This window comes from Embiotoca jacksoni, unplaced genomic scaffold (genome assembly GCF_022577435.1).
Source record: "Embiotoca jacksoni isolate LCO1_2020_lvr unplaced genomic scaffold, fEmbJac1.0.p SCAF_12, whole genome shotgun sequence".
NCBI lineage: Eukaryota > Metazoa > Chordata > Actinopteri > Embiotocidae > Embiotoca > Embiotoca jacksoni.
In genome coordinates this window covers 9,881,890-9,899,677 of record NW_027185252.1, presented here as the reverse complement: position 1 = coordinate 9,899,677, position 17,788 = coordinate 9,881,890, and the positions used below count along the sequence as shown (strand labels likewise).

Below are 17,788 nucleotides of genomic sequence, written 5' to 3'. Positions count from 1 at the left end.
GAGAGACATTAAGAAAAGTCAATAAAGTTCAATGTACAGCACGAAGGTCACAGAGCGCCCCTGCCGCTGACGCCCACCTCTGCCATTGGTTGAGAAATAAAAGCAACGTCACTTAATGGAATCTGATTGGATATGAAAACCAGGAAGTGGGGGAGTAACCAATCCACGGGATAAAAGGCTTTGACGGCAGCGAGTACACCCGTTTGGTCTCTGGAGTTCCGATTCATCATCCTCAACATATATATATATATATATTAAAAAAAAAACAGTTTAATTAACTGATTTATATTGATTTAAGCGACTAGCAGAGATATATTCTTATAAATCATGGCGGTCTACAAGCTGGTGCTGATTCGCCACGGAGAGAGCAACTGGAACCAGGAGAACCGGTTCTGCGGCTGGTTTGATGCAGATTTGAGCGAGACCGGGGAAAAGGAGGCAAAGAGAGGCGGACAGGCCCTGAAAGGTGAGCGGGCAAGCCATTCATTTTCTCCCCTCATTCACTGTAATATCTCTGACATGCCGTCGGTCAGAGCTGGTTGCGTAATCGCTTCCGCATGCATCAGGTCGTGGACCGCCCAACTGAGCCCAAACCCCTCAGGAGGACGTGCACACGTGCAGAAACGATGCTTGTGTGTGGCTGCCCGCCCTGGTGCAGTGGTAGTAAAAGTCTATATATGGACTTTCTTACTTAACCCTCCTGTTATGTTGCGGGTCAAATTGACCCGTTTCAAAGTTTGAAAATCTAGAAAAAAAATATTTTAAAGTACTTTTTCCTGTATCAAACTTCTTCTGCTTGACTTAATTAGTGTAATCAACGTAATACAATATATATATATATCATGTATTTGCAACCCCTCCCTGCAGGTTTATATTACAGAGATGATGTTTGGGTCAATTTGACCCAGCAGTGAAGGTGGAGGCTATAAGGGGTCAAAAGGGTCAAGTTTAGACCATTTCTTTCTTTGAAAATGTGAGACAGTCTTTCTTCCTCCCTCCCACCATGTTTCACCCCATTTCTCACACGTACACACACACACACACACACACGCACGCACACACACACACACACACACTATTTCATCCCAATCTCACACGCACTTGTGTGAGAAATACAGATACTATTTTGACGGGAACCTTTTTTTTTTTCCCGTGGGAAAACTGCGCCCACACTTAGCAGGAGAGGGGCGAAACATACAAAATGGTTCCTGAGGAGTCTTACCAACTATACACTCTGCAGATACACACAAGTCAGCAGCTTACTGTAGGACAACATGAGCAACAGAAACAAAAGGATGGAGGCTTTTGATCACAACGGTGAAACAGAGGAGGATGTGTCTGAAGATGAAGACCATCTTGAGGTCAATTCAGATTATAATGGTATTGATTATGAACCATCACATGAGGAAAGTGATAGACCGGTTCCTCCAAGCGAGACATTCGTCTCAAAAAAATCTTGAAAAACAGTGGTCATCCTCACCCGATACACATCAGCCGAGACCGTCTGCCGAAAATATTGTAAAGACGGTGCCAGGCCCAACCAGGACGGCGGTGACTCGTGTCACGGACATCAAGTCAGCTTTTGAGATGGTCATTCAAAACTCAATACAGAAAGTCATTCTAGAAATGACTAATCTAGAAGGGACACGTGTTTTGGGGGAGAAGTGGAAGGAGCTGGATGAAACGCAATCCTCATGACTCGATTTGGCTTGATTTTGAGTGAGCGGGTCAATATGACCCTGAACAGCAGAGGTCTATTTATCTCTATTCATCTCTATTTATCTACATCACCCCATGAAAAAAAAGAAAGTTTCAAAATGCAAATGAAATTCAGGAAAAAAAAAAAATACATGTTACGGTAGACTAATGCAATTTATATCTAGGTTTTTCCAATGTACCTAAGAAATAGTTTGAACATGTATTTTTCATGAAAACGAGTGAGTTATCCTCATTGAACTACGATCTATGGAGGGGTGAATAACTCCATTACACTAAAAACTGATTGAATTGTTAGTAATGGTGTTGGTGATGAGGTACAAACTATATTTATTAGGATTTTTTTGGTTTCTGACAACTTTTGGATGATTGACCCGGGAACATCATAGCTGTACCTAAGAAACGAACATAAAAGGAGGGTTAAAACATGCAAAGAAAAACACTGGAAAGCAAAGCACCTATTTGGGGGTCATGTTGTTAGATGTTCATCATCATGCATCTGGTTTGTTCTTGTTCAGCAGAGACATGAAGGGCTTCTGATTTTTACTGAGAATAAACCAGGCTGCTATGTAACGACAGCTACAACCATTAGTTCATTAACCAGATAGAAAATGTTTCAGTCATTTTTTTAAGCAAAGAAAAAAAAGAGCCAAACTTGCTCTGGTCGCTGCTGCTTTTCTCTTTTTTGTATATACAGTAAATTTTACTGTATTATATTATCATAAGGTTAGGGTCGAAAAATGAATGCCGAAGACATCATCTTAGGGTCGGAGAAATTGTGAATGTCATTTTTGATAAATTGATAAATCAAGAAAATAAAAGTCAGACTAATTGATGACGAAAAAGTTTTTTGTTGCAACTCTAAATGCAGCTACAAGACACCATGTATTTTCAGTATGGATCACATCAAACCTAAATTATAAATGCTGGAGAGTTAAGAAAACTAACCGGTGTAGCAGTTATTCCCGGAAATGACAGAACAAACCTGAAAGGAAAAAGTCACAGTAATCAAAAACACTCCCGTGTCTCTCACTCTCTGAAACGCACAGACGCCGACTTCCAGTTTGACATTTGCTACACCTCTGTGCTGAAGCGGGCCATCAGGACACTGTGGCTGGTCTTGGACGGCACTGACCAGATGTGGGTGCCGGTGCATCGGACCTGGCGGCTCAACGAGCGCCACTACGGAGGCCTGACGGGGCTGAACAAGGCTGAGACGGCCGCCAAGCACGGAGAGGCTCAGGTCAAGATCTGGAGGCGCTCGTTTGACATCCCTCCCCCTTCCATGGGCCCAGAACATGACTACTACACCACCATCAGTAAGGTGAGATAGGATATCTGCAGTGCATACACACAACCAAGGAGTTTTGTTGGCCTGAGAGGAAAAGAAAGGTTTTGTACATATTGACCAAGTTGATCAGCTAACTCCTCACAGCCGTGACAAAGAGGAGGCATGACTTGAACACATCTCTGTGTTCAGGCCCAATAACCAGCTGTGTCGCCATCTATGACTGAAATCAGCAGAAATGACTGCAGTGTTTAGAGAGAAAATAGTGGATGTAAGCTCATGTGTCTCCGTCAACTTGAATGTTCAATTATTTTTACACATTTAGACAATAGTGAAAATAAAACCTGCAAATGATATGAATATAGTTTCCTACTATTTACTTGCAGGAGCTTCAATGCCATTACCTAGTGGCATGTTCAATGTGAGTTAATATATGACTGGCAAGGATGAGCTCTTGTTGGTTCAAGTTTAAAGTTCAGTCACAAACTGTCATGTCGTGACGGGTGCAGGCTAAGGTTAAGATGTAATTAAACCACTACTTGTATTTCGGTGCTCTGTCTTCACCGACGTTGGGAGCAAATATGTTTTTAATAAGAACATTCAAGGTAATGCATCGCTTTATTGTGTCTATTCTCTTATTTACTTTGCACGGTGACACTGTCTTCCTTGCAGGATCGTCGCTATGCAGACCTTAGTGAGGACCAGCTGCCTTCCTGCGAGAGCCTGAAGGACACCATCGCGCGGGCGCTGCCCTTCTGGAACGAGGAGATCGCCCCTAAGATCAAACAGGGGAAGAGGGTGCTCATCGCTGCCCATGGAAACAGTCTGCGGGGGATTGTCAAGCACCTCGAGGGTTGGTGGCACTACGGAGTTTAAACACGGAGCTTCAGCTGGTACTCTGTGGGCTCGTCTCTGATTCAGCAAGTGACAAAGTCATGCTTTGTCACACATTTTCCAAATTTCATTCCTCATCTCAAATGACTATGGAAACAAATTTTTAAGAGAGGAACTGAGATTTTCTGTAAAGACCAGTGTGTGCACTCACGCATTCCAGTAGATAATCTGTAGAAAGACACTTAAATGTTCTTAAATTTACCACTTAAATCTTATTTGTGAAATATGAATACTTTAACATGATGAGAGTTTTACGCTCCACAAACATGAAAGACTTTTGAAATAATTGTTCCCCCTTGCTGACAAAGTTTTGGTCCTTCAGTGTTCAGTTTGACTACTTGTCTGATTATTGGTTTCTTGTAAAAAAAAAAAAAAAAAATTGACAGTAAGCAATAAAGAAACTCAAGTAGTTTGCAGTTTGTTATTGTAATTTACTTAAACTGTGTCACAGGTCCACAGAGTTGCCAACAGTCTTTGTAAGAATAGCGAATGCATGCAGTACACTGAATAGAAGCACAAATGGTGTAACTGTTCCTTCTTGCTTCCCCCCGCAGGAATGTCAGATGAAGCCATCATGGAGCTGAACCTGCCAACGGGCATCCCCATCCTCTACGAGCTCGACAAGAACTTGAAGCCCATGAAGCCGATGCAGTTCCTGGGAGACGAGGAGACCGTACGCAAAGCCATGGAGGCCGTTGCAGCTCAGGGAAAGGTCAAGAAGTAAAGCGCCAGAAAAGCCCCCTCTGTGTACGATGGTATAGGTTGTTCCTAACAGCTGACCTCAGATTAGTGTTTTTCCTAAATTCCTAATTTATTTTGGGTTGTAATACGTGATGAATATACAGTACGCTGTTGTCAAAGGCAACCCCACTCTACTTGCTCAATGCAGGGGAGCAGTGCATTGTGAATCACCGGGGTGGATTCGTGCCGTGGGAGCCTCAGCTCTCAAGAGATTGTAAATCATTTTGGCTAAACTGGAACAATATTTTTAAAACTTTTAAGAGGTAAGCATTCAACCGAAATGAACAGTGTTGCAAGTAAAGGGAGTATTTTCAATATGTAAAAATTATTATTTTATTTTTGAAAAAGAAGTCAATCTTTGGCTGTGGAATATCTGACTGTCAGAGGAAACGGTAAATAACAGAGAAAGGGGTGAAATCCTGCCTGTGGCCACTCTGCCACAGTCAGCTGTGAACATGCGGGCGACAGTGTTTGTTTTGATGCTTCACGCGTCTAAGGTTGGCAACATAATTTACACATGGAGAGGAGACCTCTGTTTGCCTACGCTTACTGTACATGGTATGTCTTAGGGTAGTGGGATATTGTAGTCGACTGAAGATGAATTTAAAACATTTACACTCGGTGGATATTATTAGATTTAATATTTTATTTCTAACAGAAAAGGTTCCACTGAAGTGTACATAACATTTTTTTAGCTCACTTTTCAAAGCATTTATCTGATGCGTTTCCCTAAAAAGGGATGTCATTTTGCAATCTCTTGAGAGCGGGATTGGACAGTACACCCAAACAGTCCTTTTCTCTTACTTTGTCTAAGGATGCAATTTGTGCTGTCTCCTTGTATGTTGGTGCTGAGCGTCTCGTATCTTACAATTTATGCGTTTGTCTTTATGTTTTGAATGGTGCCAAACACTGTATATGTGATGAATCCATTTTCTGGATTATGGTTCCAAATTTTCACAATATTATTGTCTACTTTTAACCGGTATCTTTTTTTTCTGTTTGACCACCTTTGGTGTGTCATAACCTCCTGGTGTCACAGTATTCATGTGCCTCCTGCTCCTACATTCCTACATTAAATGCTTGCAGCCACATAAAGCAGCAGCATTTTAGGCAAACAACCCGTGAATTAAATATCCCATTGTGTTTTATAGTATTAAAGTCTCTCTTTATCAAATATGATTCCTTCTGTGTTGGATAAATGTACCCTGAAAGCTCTGATCTAATAAATGTACAATTCTGGGCAAATCTGTTTTAATATGTTCCTGTCATTTTATTTTTTTATGTTTTCGTTAGAGATGAATACGCTTTTTTTTTTTTTCAATTATTGATTGGAGTTATGTGCCAACATCAAGTCTTGCTAGAGGTCACGCTATTATAATTAATTTGTTTACTAACCAGATTTAGGCAGATTTTTTTTTTCAAGCTGATCAGTAATTTTTCAGTCCCAAAAACTTAAATCGAAAGCATAATTTAAAATATATCACATTTGTGAAATAATGATAATGTATGAAATGCTTACAGAAGTATGGAGCTTTGCCAAAATATAAATGTAGCTCGATTATTCTTTTATTATTATTATTATTTTATTTTTTTCTTATTACTAACAATCCAGTTAACAATTTCTTAAATTGGTCACATATGATTTTACTTAACAATAACCACCAGCATAAACAGTCAGACGTATTTTGTAAATACCTGAAGGCGAAATGACGACAGAGGGAAGAACCTCGGCGGAATATCCGTCTGACGTAAATACTTCCGGACTCCAAGTCCCATGATGCAGTTCGCGCAAGCGGGAGAAGACCTGGAAATGATGAGATGATTCTTAGCATTTGAGCCCTTCAGCGTCTTTCTATTGCCGCCGTATGGTCTCACAGACAGCCTTTCCAAACCTCGAAATGAGGACGGCGACAGAAAAGCGAGGCGACACCCTGTAAGGAAACCTACGGACTCGTGTTTGCGCGCCGATGCTAAGTTGCTAGCGCGTTAGCCAGCTAGCTGAGCATCACTTCCTGGAACAACAACGTGCTAATGTTCATTGTGTATTGTAAAGTCAGGCGGCTGCACGTACGTGTGCGCGGCTGTCGACGTTAATGTCGGAGCGAGCCGAACGAGACGCGAGTTAATTCAAACTTTTAACACTTGTCAGGCTGTTAAAAACGATGTAAACACGTCTCCCCCCCCCCTGCTAATGTTAAGTTAGCTTTTTCTTTTTTTTCTCCCCCACTTCCGACCGCTGGTCTTTGTACTGGTCCACCTTGTGTTTGCTTGTTAACGGTAGATGTTTTCACGTGACACCGCTGCGCTGATCTTCACTGTTATCAAGTTCAAAGAGCTTATTTGTTGCTGATTCACGTCAGAGTTACTTGAAGCTCCCCGACCATGTACTGCTCGCTGGTCTCGTGCTGTGATTGGTGGACAGACATTATTGTCCTCACTCGGATGACCCGCAGGTGTTTTTTTATTTGCCTGAGGTTCCCCGCGCTGTTTGGGTTTCTTTCCTCGTCTTCTTTGAACAATGCGTCGTAAAACTTGCATTATTGTCGTCTTGGTGACAAATCTGACGTCTGGTGTTTTTACACAATGTTTCCTCAAGGAGAAAAGGTGGGTCAGATCCGACACCGTCAGGGCTTGTTGTTGTTGTTTTTTTATATATCGGAAAATACCCGTGTATTGTGCTGTATATTTAGATAAGCTGTAGCAAAAACGTGGCTTTTGTTTTCAACTTGATTTGCCTTTGTGGACATGTTGGATCTGAGGTGCGGTTGATGTGGACAAAATATCATATTCTTGATCAAGTATCTCTGAAGCTATTGTCACAACATTAGAGGGATGACTGTTTGTGCTTTCACAAAGTATTTACACGATGGCATTTTTGACGAATAATCCTCAGCAATGTGGGTGTAAATGTTTCTGACAACGTCATAAAAGCAGTATCTTTCTTCTGCGTTTTAGTGAAGGGTGAAGGACCTTGCCCTCCAGCGTCGCTCACATCTTCTCACCAGGAGACTCCAATGAAGCCCTCCCAGGTCCCGAACCGGCTTTCTCATTCACCATCCAGGAGAGTGTTGCCAATTCAAAGACCTGAGCTGTCCCACGGGAACAGACCAGGTCCACATCAGCACACTCCTCAACCCCTGGGTCCAATCCGTTTATCAGAGTTTTTTCCAAGCAGCCCAGCGAACATCGACTCCTCAGCGAACATCGACTCCTCGGTGAACTTGCCCCATCCTACGCCAAAGGACACACTGGGTCCTCTGACGAACTCTGCGCAAGCAAGGCCCGGGCTTTTCTGCTCATCTCGACTTGTCGACTCAACCCAGACTGATAACTCGTCTAAAAGGCCACAGCCCTCAACTCCCAGTGCTTCTCTCCCTGCATCCCCACAGTTCATGAAGAGCTCAAGTAACCACTCCCCTTCGTCTTACATCAGGGGAGATCAGCTGACTGAATCCAATGTTATTTCGTCTAACTCAGGAAGCAAAAATGTTGCAGCACAAAGACAAGAATCAAATAAGGTATTGTTTTCTCCCTTTTTTGATATGATGATTGATAAAACCAAGCTGTGGCGCTGGTCAAGTACCCCAACTTTCTGGCTCGCGCACAGAACAGAATTTGTAATATGTAATATTCTGAAACAGACTGCAGCTGGATGATGCTGACAAGTCTCCGATGAGTTCAAGACAATTTTCCAGCTGTTTAATGAGTTTGTTTACTGATTTTTTTTTTTTTAACTTGACAGTCCCGGGTGTAACTTGGTCTTTGAGCCACAGTAAAAGTGTTAATGATGTTAAATTACAAAGTGAAGTCTGAACTTTTTACTTTTTGTAGATCCAACAAAATGAACGAAGACCTTCAAGTGAAAAGTTTTTTCCAGGTAATGTCAAAGTGAATTACTTATCTACTAAATTCATACACAGTTTTGTAAGGGTGTATTTCTTTTCCTTTAGTAAAATTAACATCAAATTTGATGTCACTATACGTTTCCTGAAATAAAAGATTTTATTTATGTCTTTTTCTGTCTCCAGCAGTGGACTTAAATAGCTACAAAACAGATTATCTTTTGTTTTGTGTACTGCTTACGTGCATAGTTTAACTATGCCCTCTTTGCAACTTCCTGGTCATAAAGCTGTAAACAAATAAATGCCGGCAAATTATCTGGTTAGCACTTGAGTTGTTTACCGACGCTGAAAGCAGCAAATTCTCCCATTTGAATACCCAGAATCATTAAATGTTTGATGTTTTCGGTTGAAAAAAATGATTTAAATTGTTATGAGAATAGATACCAGGTCATTTTTCTATAGCAGATTAACCGTGTCTTGGGATCAGATTGTGGTATAAATAACTGGTGTCATTATCTTGATTTAATCATAGCATAATAAATTCTGGAAACACTGATGTCGGGAGACATTTGTAAACACTGAATATCGGTGAAAGAAAAGATTTTATTTATGTCTTTTTCTGTCTCCAGCAGTGGACTTGAATGGCTCGCCCCACAAGAGGCACAGGGATTTTGAGCACTATCACGAGAATGCCAAGAAGCTTCGTTTTCAGGGTGCAAACTCTGGCAAAACACAGACAACAAAACCCACTGTTGGCAACTCACCCAGCACTTCACTTGTCTCTCAGCTGTCATTTAAGCAGTCTCCAGTTGTGGAACTGTCACCCAAAACCACAGATTTCCATCTGCGTACGCATCCAGCGGCTGGGCAGTCATCATGCCAGGAGACGCCTTCCACATTCAAACCCAACCAGTCGAGCGGCATATCATTGTCACCTAAACATTGTGCAAGGAGACCGCTATCAATGGGGGTAAAGCAAGCCTACATAAATGCTTTTCACAATCAAACCGTGACACTAAGAGAGATAAGATCATCTTCGAAGCCGGGTGGAGACGGTGTGAAAAAGCGAAACGAGGAGAACAATAAAAGGGACAAATCAAGCACTTTGTTATCCTCCGAGGCTCATCAGAAGGACAGTAATAGCTCACATAATGCCGAGTTCAGCAGCCACCGCTCTGCTCATACTGCCTGCAGTCCCTCAGTCCTACCGGGCAAGACCCCGAGCAGAAAATTGGACAGCAGCACTTCCAAACCAACTTCCGAACCAAATTCGGGTTCTCTGAGTTGTCGCACAGGAGAGCAGAATAAAACTTCTGGTGCACGGAAACATTTTATAAATTACGCCGATATAGACGGGCTTTTCACCCCTGATCCCATCACTCATGTAGTCGCCCCTCATAATCCAACTGCAAAACCCAAGATAAATGGGGAAACGATCAAATCGTCCACCTCGGAGAAAGGTTGTTTATCCAGCGCTGCATCCAGCTCATGCACCCCGGTCACGCATCCACCCGACTCTTCCCAGTCTCGACCGCTGGAAAGGCAGGCAAGTGAAGGGGGTGGACAGCGGGTGAATGAAGAGGATCCCCCAGATGTAGAGCTGGACCTGGGCCTGGACCTGAGCTTCGCCCTAGATTGGGATGAAAGCCAGAGTTTCAATAGCAGTGAGGATGAGGAACTCATTTCCCTGCAGGAGATAATGCGGCCTGTCGCCAAGCCGCCTCCAGATACCCCGGAGAAAGGGGCCTTCTCGGAGCCGAGTACACCTGGACAGCGCAGCTGCCGCACAAAAACTGTAAGCCCCACACGGTTCATCTTTGTTGTATATGACGTTATGTATTATGATAAGCTCACCGAGCTAAAGGACAATAAAACTCAAGTTGTATCTCTGTTTGGCTCTTAAATGCCACCTATTGTTTCCCACGGCAGCCATTGCCATCCAACACAAAGACCGGCATCTACAAGAACAACCTCGACCAGATGCTGAAGGAAATACAGACCAGTAAAAAGTATATTATTCACACAATTTCCTTCCCATCACCTTTTGATTTTGAGCCACACACAAGAGGATTTAACCTTTTTCTGTGTTCTTTGTATCCATCAGAGCTAAAGAGACTGAGAATCAGCTTCTCACTGCATGCGAGGAGGACCTGCTGAGGATAACTGAATATGAGGAGATGGTGGAGAACCAGGAGCAGGGCATCTCCTCTGAACATCAGTAAGGCACACAGATGCATGTTGGTACACGACACCCTGGTCACTGACCCACAGTCCTCGCACTGTAGCTCACTGTAAACTGCATTTTGTGTCTTGTTGCGATTTGTTTCGCAGGGAATTCCTGCAGCGCTACTCGTTGATGTCGAACGCAATCAGGGAGGTTCCTCCAGGAGAAGTCGTGTTCAACCTGGAGAAATTTGGCCAGCTCTTCGACCAGGATACGCTGCAGTTTAAGCACTGCACGGTCAATCCTCAGGGGACGGCACAGAAAACACTTCTGTGGTGAGCTGTGCACATTTAAATTTGTTTCATTCGTCACTTTGTACTGTGCGATGTTGTGAAAATTGCAGCTTCTATTGAAAGTTATTATAATCTTTCTCCACTTATATTCCCCCGCTTTATATCAGGTCGAGCCGAGCTCAGCTGAGATTGCACGTGATTGTTGGATTGTTCCAGGAAACCTTCGACTGTAGCTCGCCCTGTCCACCTCAGGTTTCCTGTTTCCTATTCAAGGTATGCCCAACACACGCCTGTAACATGTTGTTAGAGATCTTGTTGTCCAAAAGTTTAAGCTTTGGCAGTAATTCTTTGTTTATCTTGTCAGATGATGTCAGTCCATTGTGAGAGGATTGTGTCTGAAAAGATACTACAGGCCCTGTGTGACATCGCCTGCACTGCTGCTTATCAGATAGGTCAGCGTCACTCCCACCTCATGCTTTCTGTATTTTTCTATATGGGTGAATAATGTTAAAACATGTGGTATGTTTTTTTTTTTTTCTTTTTCCTCAGTGGAAAAAGGAAGCCAAGAGTTTAAAGTGTGGGTGCCCACTATAGCCGATGTGATGCTGGTTCTAATGAATATGGGAGCTGCATTTGTTACACTCTTCCCTTTTGAGAATCTACAGCCTCCATTCACAGAAGGAGATTTGCTGTAAGCGCCATTACTATGTGACTCATTCATCTTCTTGCCTTTTATTATTAAACCTAACGTGCAAGCTGAAGGTTTTTGGATTCGTTGTCTTTTTAAGGAGTTGAATTTCTGTGTGTTGTTGTAGGAAGGACATCAATATGAAAAGCGGGAGTCCTTCCACCAACAAAGAGCAGATTACTTTCCCAGAGCACAACTGCAATAGCATCTTGAAGGTGAAACATGGCAGGAAACAAGATGATCGATAAGAACTGTTTCCAAGCACAGCATCACCATTCATTCTTGGTTGTGTTTCCCGGCTCCTGTTTGCAGTACCTGTCGTTCTGTATGAACCTGTGCCCACGTGCGTACAGCGACGACGAGCTGCTGCTGCTGCTAGTAATGGTGGGTCGGGTCAGCCTGGACTCGCAGCTCATCCTCCAGTCCAGTGTGGAACTGTACGTTCTTCAGTATCGACTCGTCGACAGCATCAGATCCTGGGACACTATGGTCAGTGGATGAACACCTTTGAGTCTTTAGATTTGCCAAAATTTCAGCAGGGATCGTGACAAACATGGGTTGTGATCCAAAAAGTTCGGACGGTTCTGTTGCGCACAAACAAAGTGCAGCCCGTTGACGGCCACAGACGACGGGGCAAATGTTTTTCTTTGACGCCTGAGAACGTTCCAGTAGAAGTCGGTGTTGACAGTCTGACATTTGCGGGACTGTGCACCATGTGTTCGTCACCCAGGGTCAAAGAAGAGCCACCTGATTGCTCCCGACCTGACGCGCCCTCTTCGGTCTTGGACAGTGATGTTCTGCCCCTCTTGAAACATAAATGCCACTCGAACCCAGCTCATTGCCTCGTTGCCGCCGGCTTTCGGAAGCATTTCAGAGGTCTCCGTTGCTGATTTCACGTGTTCGACAAAATTTGTTGGGAGCTCGCTGCTCAACTCTTTGGAGAAATCACAAATACGCACATACCATTGGTCACGAAAATGTGTCTAATTCTGGTGCTGATGTTGATCAAGCACTGTAACCAACTCATGAATGTTATGGTTTCCTCCTGCTTTGTGCAGGTCATGGTGTCGCGCACCGTTAATGGGCACTCGGAACCTTTTCCATCACGTCTTGTGTTCCCGTTGAAGCACAAGTTTATCTTTTTGCTGTTGTATTTGACTTTTCATTAATTCATCGTCAGTAAAGTTTAAAATCTAATTTTAAAGTCCTTGTTGATTCTTGTGTATTTATCTCCCCAGTTATTTAGTTCTTTATTATTTTTTCTTAAATGCCTTTAGCTGCCCAGAATCTGTAAGGCCCTCACTGATCTGACAGATGATCACCACAACATGTGTCTGATAGTTCATCTGCTGCCTGACAACAAACATGGAACGTAAGTTTTTTTTAAATTTTTTTTATATATTTCTGTTTTCTATCGCTCGTCTGCTTGTTATTTTTAGATATTTGATTTAAATTTATTGTTGTTGCAATAGCATACCATTAAAAATATTCCTTTTTATTGCTCGAATAGACAACTACGCCGACATCTGAGCCTGTCCATGATCTCTAAGCTGTTAGACGGAAGTAACACTTACACACCTACACAGGAAGAGTTTCAGGTAAACTTCATTTCATTGTAACCCTAAAACCTACACAGCACTAGAACTCTGGACACTTCTCTCGCACAGCTGTTTTGAAATCGTTAATGTCAGATAATTAAAGGTAAAGACTGTGTGTGGTGCTTTAGCTCTCTGACCTGAGGCCATACCTTCCCCGCATGCGACCCTCCGCTCTCCTCCGAGGACTGCTGAACTCATCCGGCACGAGTCGGAAAGATAAAGATGAGGACATGGCCACCTTAGACCAACAGGTGAGCAAAGGCCTTCGCTTTCAAGTTGTTCCAACCTAAAATTTATTTTCGATTTTACTCGTAAATGAATCTTAATTCACAGGACCTTAAATGAATTCTATAGTGAGAAAATTAAGCATGACTTTGTGGATTTTTCCATTTATTGTGCTTGTCAGTCCTTCGACCTGTGCTACAGCCTTCTGAAATTGACAAACGAAGCATCCAAATATCAGCTCCTGCCAGCCCATCAGAAGGTAAGTTCTTTTTTTTTTTTTTTTTTTTTTTTTTCCCCCGCTCTTACTGGTCTTTAAAGTTTGAGCTGCTGTATTTTGGGGCATTTCAGATGTCAGATGGGGATATATCCTTCTGCATTTTGTTTTCCTGTCTCTCAGGAGCAGATGCTGTGTCTTTTGAACGAGCTGCAAACATATGTTAAGAGTGACATCAGAGAGAACGAGAAATGTCTTTATCGCTACAAGGTGAGTATACGTTCAAGAACTTCAGGTTTTTGTGTGTATCTGTGAATATTTTGGTGACGATTCAGACGCAGTAAAAAAAACATTTTCTACATTACATTTAAAAGATTGTGCAGCTTGAAGGAAATTAGCTTTACAGCCAGTCATCGAAAACAAATATTATGCCAATACACTCGGTGACATTTAATAGGAAAAAGCCGACAGTCGACAGCACAGAAGCAGTGTGTACAATGCAAATATTAGGGATAGAAAAATATTAATAATAAATATTACACCTATTTTCCAGCTGACAAAAACACATACTGTCAAGTGCTGTTCTTGGGGACATAAAAATAGAGGGCAGGTGTATAATCAAAGTGCCGTTTAGTGGCTGCAGGTATAAGAGACGCTCTAGTGTGCTGTTTGGTTAAAGCATTCTTAAATTACATTACATTTCATTTGGTGCTGAAGACAGAAAGTTCAACTGTGGAGATCAAACATTGTGAAAGGATATTATTTTCTGACTCAAAGCACGGCTTACTATCAAGAACAGTGCTCATGTGTTTGTCCTCAGGAAGAAGATCATGTCTATATCCTGGATGTTCCTGTAGATCCTGTTGATAATACTGTTAAATCAGCAGATTCTTTTGGTGTTTGGGGGCTACATTTATCCTGATACAAGACTCATCACACCAAGAAAACACACACTCTTCTACAACTGCACAATTTCTCAGCAAGAATGGCTCGACTGCGTTAAACACCGAGGCCGAGTTGATGAGTAACGGCCTAGTTTTGCTTTGGGTCGTCTCGAAAGTAACAAGTTGACCTGTCCGGTGTTCCACCTGCGTCATTACCTCTTGTTTATCCACTTTGTCAAAGCCTTTTGGCACCAAAGAGACAAGATTAACCGGTTTTACTCAGATGCCACTGAAATAGTGAGCCAGAGATTTACTTACCTCTTTGAATACGTAGACATTATCCATATTCACAGTCGGCAACATTTACATATCACTGCTGACCTATTTTCAGGGGCAATAGTCATCACGATAACGTGCACCTTCCTCCTCCCTCTACAGGTGAAGGACCTGGTGGCCAGAATCTACAACAAGTGGCTGATACTCATCCAGAAGACCGCGCCACTCAATGTACAGCAGTCACACATTCTTATACAAATGCTTTTTGCTTTGTCTCTCATAAGATAACAGCAGTATTACGACTTGTTCTTTTTCCTCCTGTAGGGAAGGCTGTACGATTTTTGGCAGCCTGTAGATTCCTTGACGAGCAGCTCAGAGACCCGAGAGACTGAAGAGAGCACTAAGATGGAGCCTGTGATGGAGGAGGATGAGGAAGAGGAGGCAAACAGCACAACTGAAGAGAATGAAATTGTACCTATTTCTGAGGAGGAAGAGGAGGAAAAAGAAGACAACACACTGGAGGAAGAACATGAGACTTAACGGAAAGGAATGGAAAAATGTAGGGAAACAGTACCACGAATGACTCAAGCAAAACAGAAGAGGCAATAGAACTGCTGGTTTGAACCAAGTGGTTTCAGAGGTGCAACTTTAAGCCGTGTAAAATGTAAAGTGCACCGACGTTGAGATTTAGACTGCTTGGAACAAGGGAAACATCTCATTTGGAAGCATCAGGTGATTTTCGGCCATGTCCACACTGTCGGTCTAAATCTGATTTATGTGCATGAATCTGATCATAAGTAGCAGGTGTGAAAAGCAAAACTCCCCAAATCTTTTTCAAACCACATTTGTATGTTTTTTAATACTTTTCAAAGTGCCATTTGTGCAAGTCCATTTGGGTGTGACTGCTTTGATCAAACTTCAGATGTTTTTTTTTTTTTCATCTGTGCATTTTGACACCACATAGAGTTCACATGCACAGGAAGCATGCTGTTTTGATGTCAGAGGGAGCCGGTCACAGCCGGTCTGTCTTGAACTCACTCGTCCCAGGACGGCCTCCTCCGTCTCATTATTTTTTTTTTATAAAACCTGCTCAGAGGCTCCACATTGCCATGTTGACTGCAATTTTAGCTTGATTATGTCTTTGGTCTAACGAGACATTGTCATTACTATAGCAACCGAAGTCAATAAGACTGAAAATGACCCAGAGACACAGATCAAATCGGATTGCATACGTAAAATATCAGATTTGGACTGAGTCTGAACACGATTTTGTGTTATGAAGATTATTTATTTGTTTTCTAAGTTTTAATAGCCAATGCCTTAATGTTAAGCTCAATTTGCACTATTTACTAATGCTTCTCTTTCCTAAACCCTCAGGTTTTATTGTCTTCCAGTTAATAAACTAAAAAAAGAAAAAAAAGAAAAGAAAACAACAAATCATATTAGTCTTTATCATTTTACATCATAAAGTTTGTTGAGGTCTGAAGCTGGGTCTACTTTTTGGTTAGTACTGCACAAAAAAACTAATACTGATTTAATATTTGTCTTTCGTGAAAAAATAACAATGTAATAACCTTTGTTAAGTTACTTCTTGCTGCACTTTTTGCACTTCATGTGAAAATGTGCATGCAGGTGGGTTACAAACTGCAGTTGCATATCTTGCCTATTTAATTAATTTTGTAAATAATTTCTGCATATGTTGTTTGTTGATTTATTGTTAAAGTTTCCCTCTTAATTGTGTGCATTTTGTAAATTTTCCCTTTTTTTTTTTACTTATTAAGAATATCTTTTTCATAGTTAATGCCAAATACAGAAAAATAAACTTTGTTTTCAAGGTAGCACAATTATTTATTTTCTTTATTCTTTCAATTATACCTCCTGGAGTGTTTGAGACTTTTTCATTTTAATACCTGAACAGTAACAACCGACTGCTCTTAAAAAAAAACCATAACGTATCAAATTGTTGGTTGGCCTCATGATGTAGTCATAACCTATATACAGTAAAAAAAAAAATTAACATTACTAATATATTTAGTATTCATATGACTATATGGTCAGAGATGAAGACCTGTCAGATTGATGGCCAGTTCAGTTATGAAGTGTCTGTTTTTGTAGTCATTTGTTCTAAAATGATGTTTTCCGAACCTCTCATTGTACTCGGTGGCAATCAGTAGCTGTCATTTAATTCAATATAAACGTATCATCCACATCATGTTGGTTATCTGCTGTAGCCTATTCACCATTAGTAAACATTACAGAGGCTGATATTTAGGTTTAAATAGAAATATTTCTGGGCGTGTCTTTTGCCAATATCAGATTGCCATCTGAACAAGTGTTCCTGTTTTGTAGCTGGTCATTGTGCGCCATCTCTTGTTTGTGATAAAATAGATTATTTAGTAAGTTTAAAATGAGTGTCAACATGGCTTCAGTACGACGGCGTGCTGGTTGAAAATAGGCTCACTACATCTATTCTGTACGATGGTGGATGACGTATTCAGATCCTTTACTTAAGTCAAAATACCAATACAACAATGTAAAAGTACTTCATTACAAGTAAAAGTCCTGCGTGAAAAATCTTACTTAACTGAAAATACATAAGTATTAGAAGTAAAATGTAGCTTAGTTAAAGTCAAAGAACTGTATATATATTAGTACATATACTGACTGATATATTATTATACGACATCATTATATTATTAGGAATACATCAGCGTGTAAGCAGCATGTTAGTGTTGTAGCTGCTGCAGGTGGAGTTTAAACTACTTTAAATCCAGTTTTACATCCAGGGACAGCAGATGAATTTGAGGGGTCATCAGATGATTACTGGGACAGGAAAGAAGAAAAAAAAAACAAAGTTCTGATTTGGACTTTTTCTTTAATCTATGATTATTGATGAGATATTGGGTCAATTGACTATTTAATGAAATGAAACGATGTGAGAAGTTTAAAGGGAAAAATCCCCATT

The 17,788-nt window shown here is 41.4% G+C and overlaps 2 protein-coding genes across 4 annotated transcripts; both read left to right on the top strand.

The window, feature by feature from the left end:
- Positions 1–166: 166 nt before the first annotated feature.
- Positions 167–5,894, top strand: LOC138195353 (phosphoglycerate mutase 1-like). Its single transcript, XM_069144690.1, has 4 exons — positions 167–466; positions 2,766–3,040; positions 3,677–3,857; positions 4,453–5,894. Exons 1-4 carry the CDS (start codon positions 328–330, stop codon positions 4,620–4,622), a joined length of 765 nt encoding a protein of 254 aa, XP_069000791.1. The 5' UTR covers positions 167–327; the 3' UTR covers positions 4,623–5,894.
- Positions 5,895–6,411: 517 nt separating this feature from the next.
- slf2 (SMC5-SMC6 complex localization factor 2) lies at positions 6,412–16,659 on the top strand. 3 transcript variants are annotated; one of them, XM_069144689.1, is made up of 19 exons: positions 6,412–6,572; positions 7,595–8,157; positions 8,471–8,516; positions 9,114–10,276; positions 10,411–10,490; positions 10,586–10,699; positions 10,813–10,980; positions 11,106–11,211; positions 11,303–11,390; positions 11,488–11,629; positions 11,754–11,841; positions 11,939–12,115; positions 12,904–12,998; positions 13,137–13,224; positions 13,353–13,475; positions 13,631–13,708; positions 13,847–13,933; positions 14,986–15,054; positions 15,148–16,659. In XM_069144689.1, exons 2-19 carry the CDS (start codon positions 7,654–7,656, stop codon positions 15,361–15,363), a joined length of 3,432 nt encoding a protein of 1,143 aa, XP_069000790.1. In that variant the 5' UTR covers positions 6,412–6,572; positions 7,595–7,653; the 3' UTR covers positions 15,364–16,659. The 3 variants fall into 3 exon arrangements, with proteins under 3 accessions (XP_069000790.1, XP_069000788.1, XP_069000789.1); XM_069144687.1 differs by having other exon boundaries at positions 9,111–10,276; XM_069144688.1 differs by having other exon boundaries at positions 6,412–7,243; positions 9,111–10,276.
- Positions 16,660–17,788: the final 1,129 nt, after the last annotated feature.

What these genes read in the sequence shown, in the direction of transcription:
- slf2 (XM_069144687.1), top strand. Translation starts at nt 7,654, where the DNA reads ATGAAGCCCTCCCAGGTCCCGAACCGGCTTTCTCATTCACCATCCAGG. An exon ending in TTCACAGAAGGAGATTTGCT is followed by an intron (nt 11,630 to 11,753) that starts GTAAGCGCCATT and finishes GTGTTGTTGTAG; the next exon opens with GAAGGACATCAATATGAAAA. An exon ending in ACTGCAATAGCATCTTGAAG is followed by an intron (nt 11,842 to 11,938) that starts GTGAAACATGGC and finishes TCCTGTTTGCAG; the next exon opens with TACCTGTCGTTCTGTATGAA.
- LOC138195353 (XM_069144690.1), top strand. Translation starts at nt 328, where the DNA reads ATGGCGGTCTACAAGCTGGTGCTGATTCGCCACGGAGAGAGCAACTGG. An exon ending in AGGCGGACAGGCCCTGAAAG is followed by an intron (nt 467 to 2,765) that starts GTGAGCGGGCAA and finishes TGAAACGCACAG; the next exon opens with ACGCCGACTTCCAGTTTGAC. An exon ending in ACTACACCACCATCAGTAAG is followed by an intron (nt 3,041 to 3,676) that starts GTGAGATAGGAT and finishes TCTTCCTTGCAG; the next exon opens with GATCGTCGCTATGCAGACCT.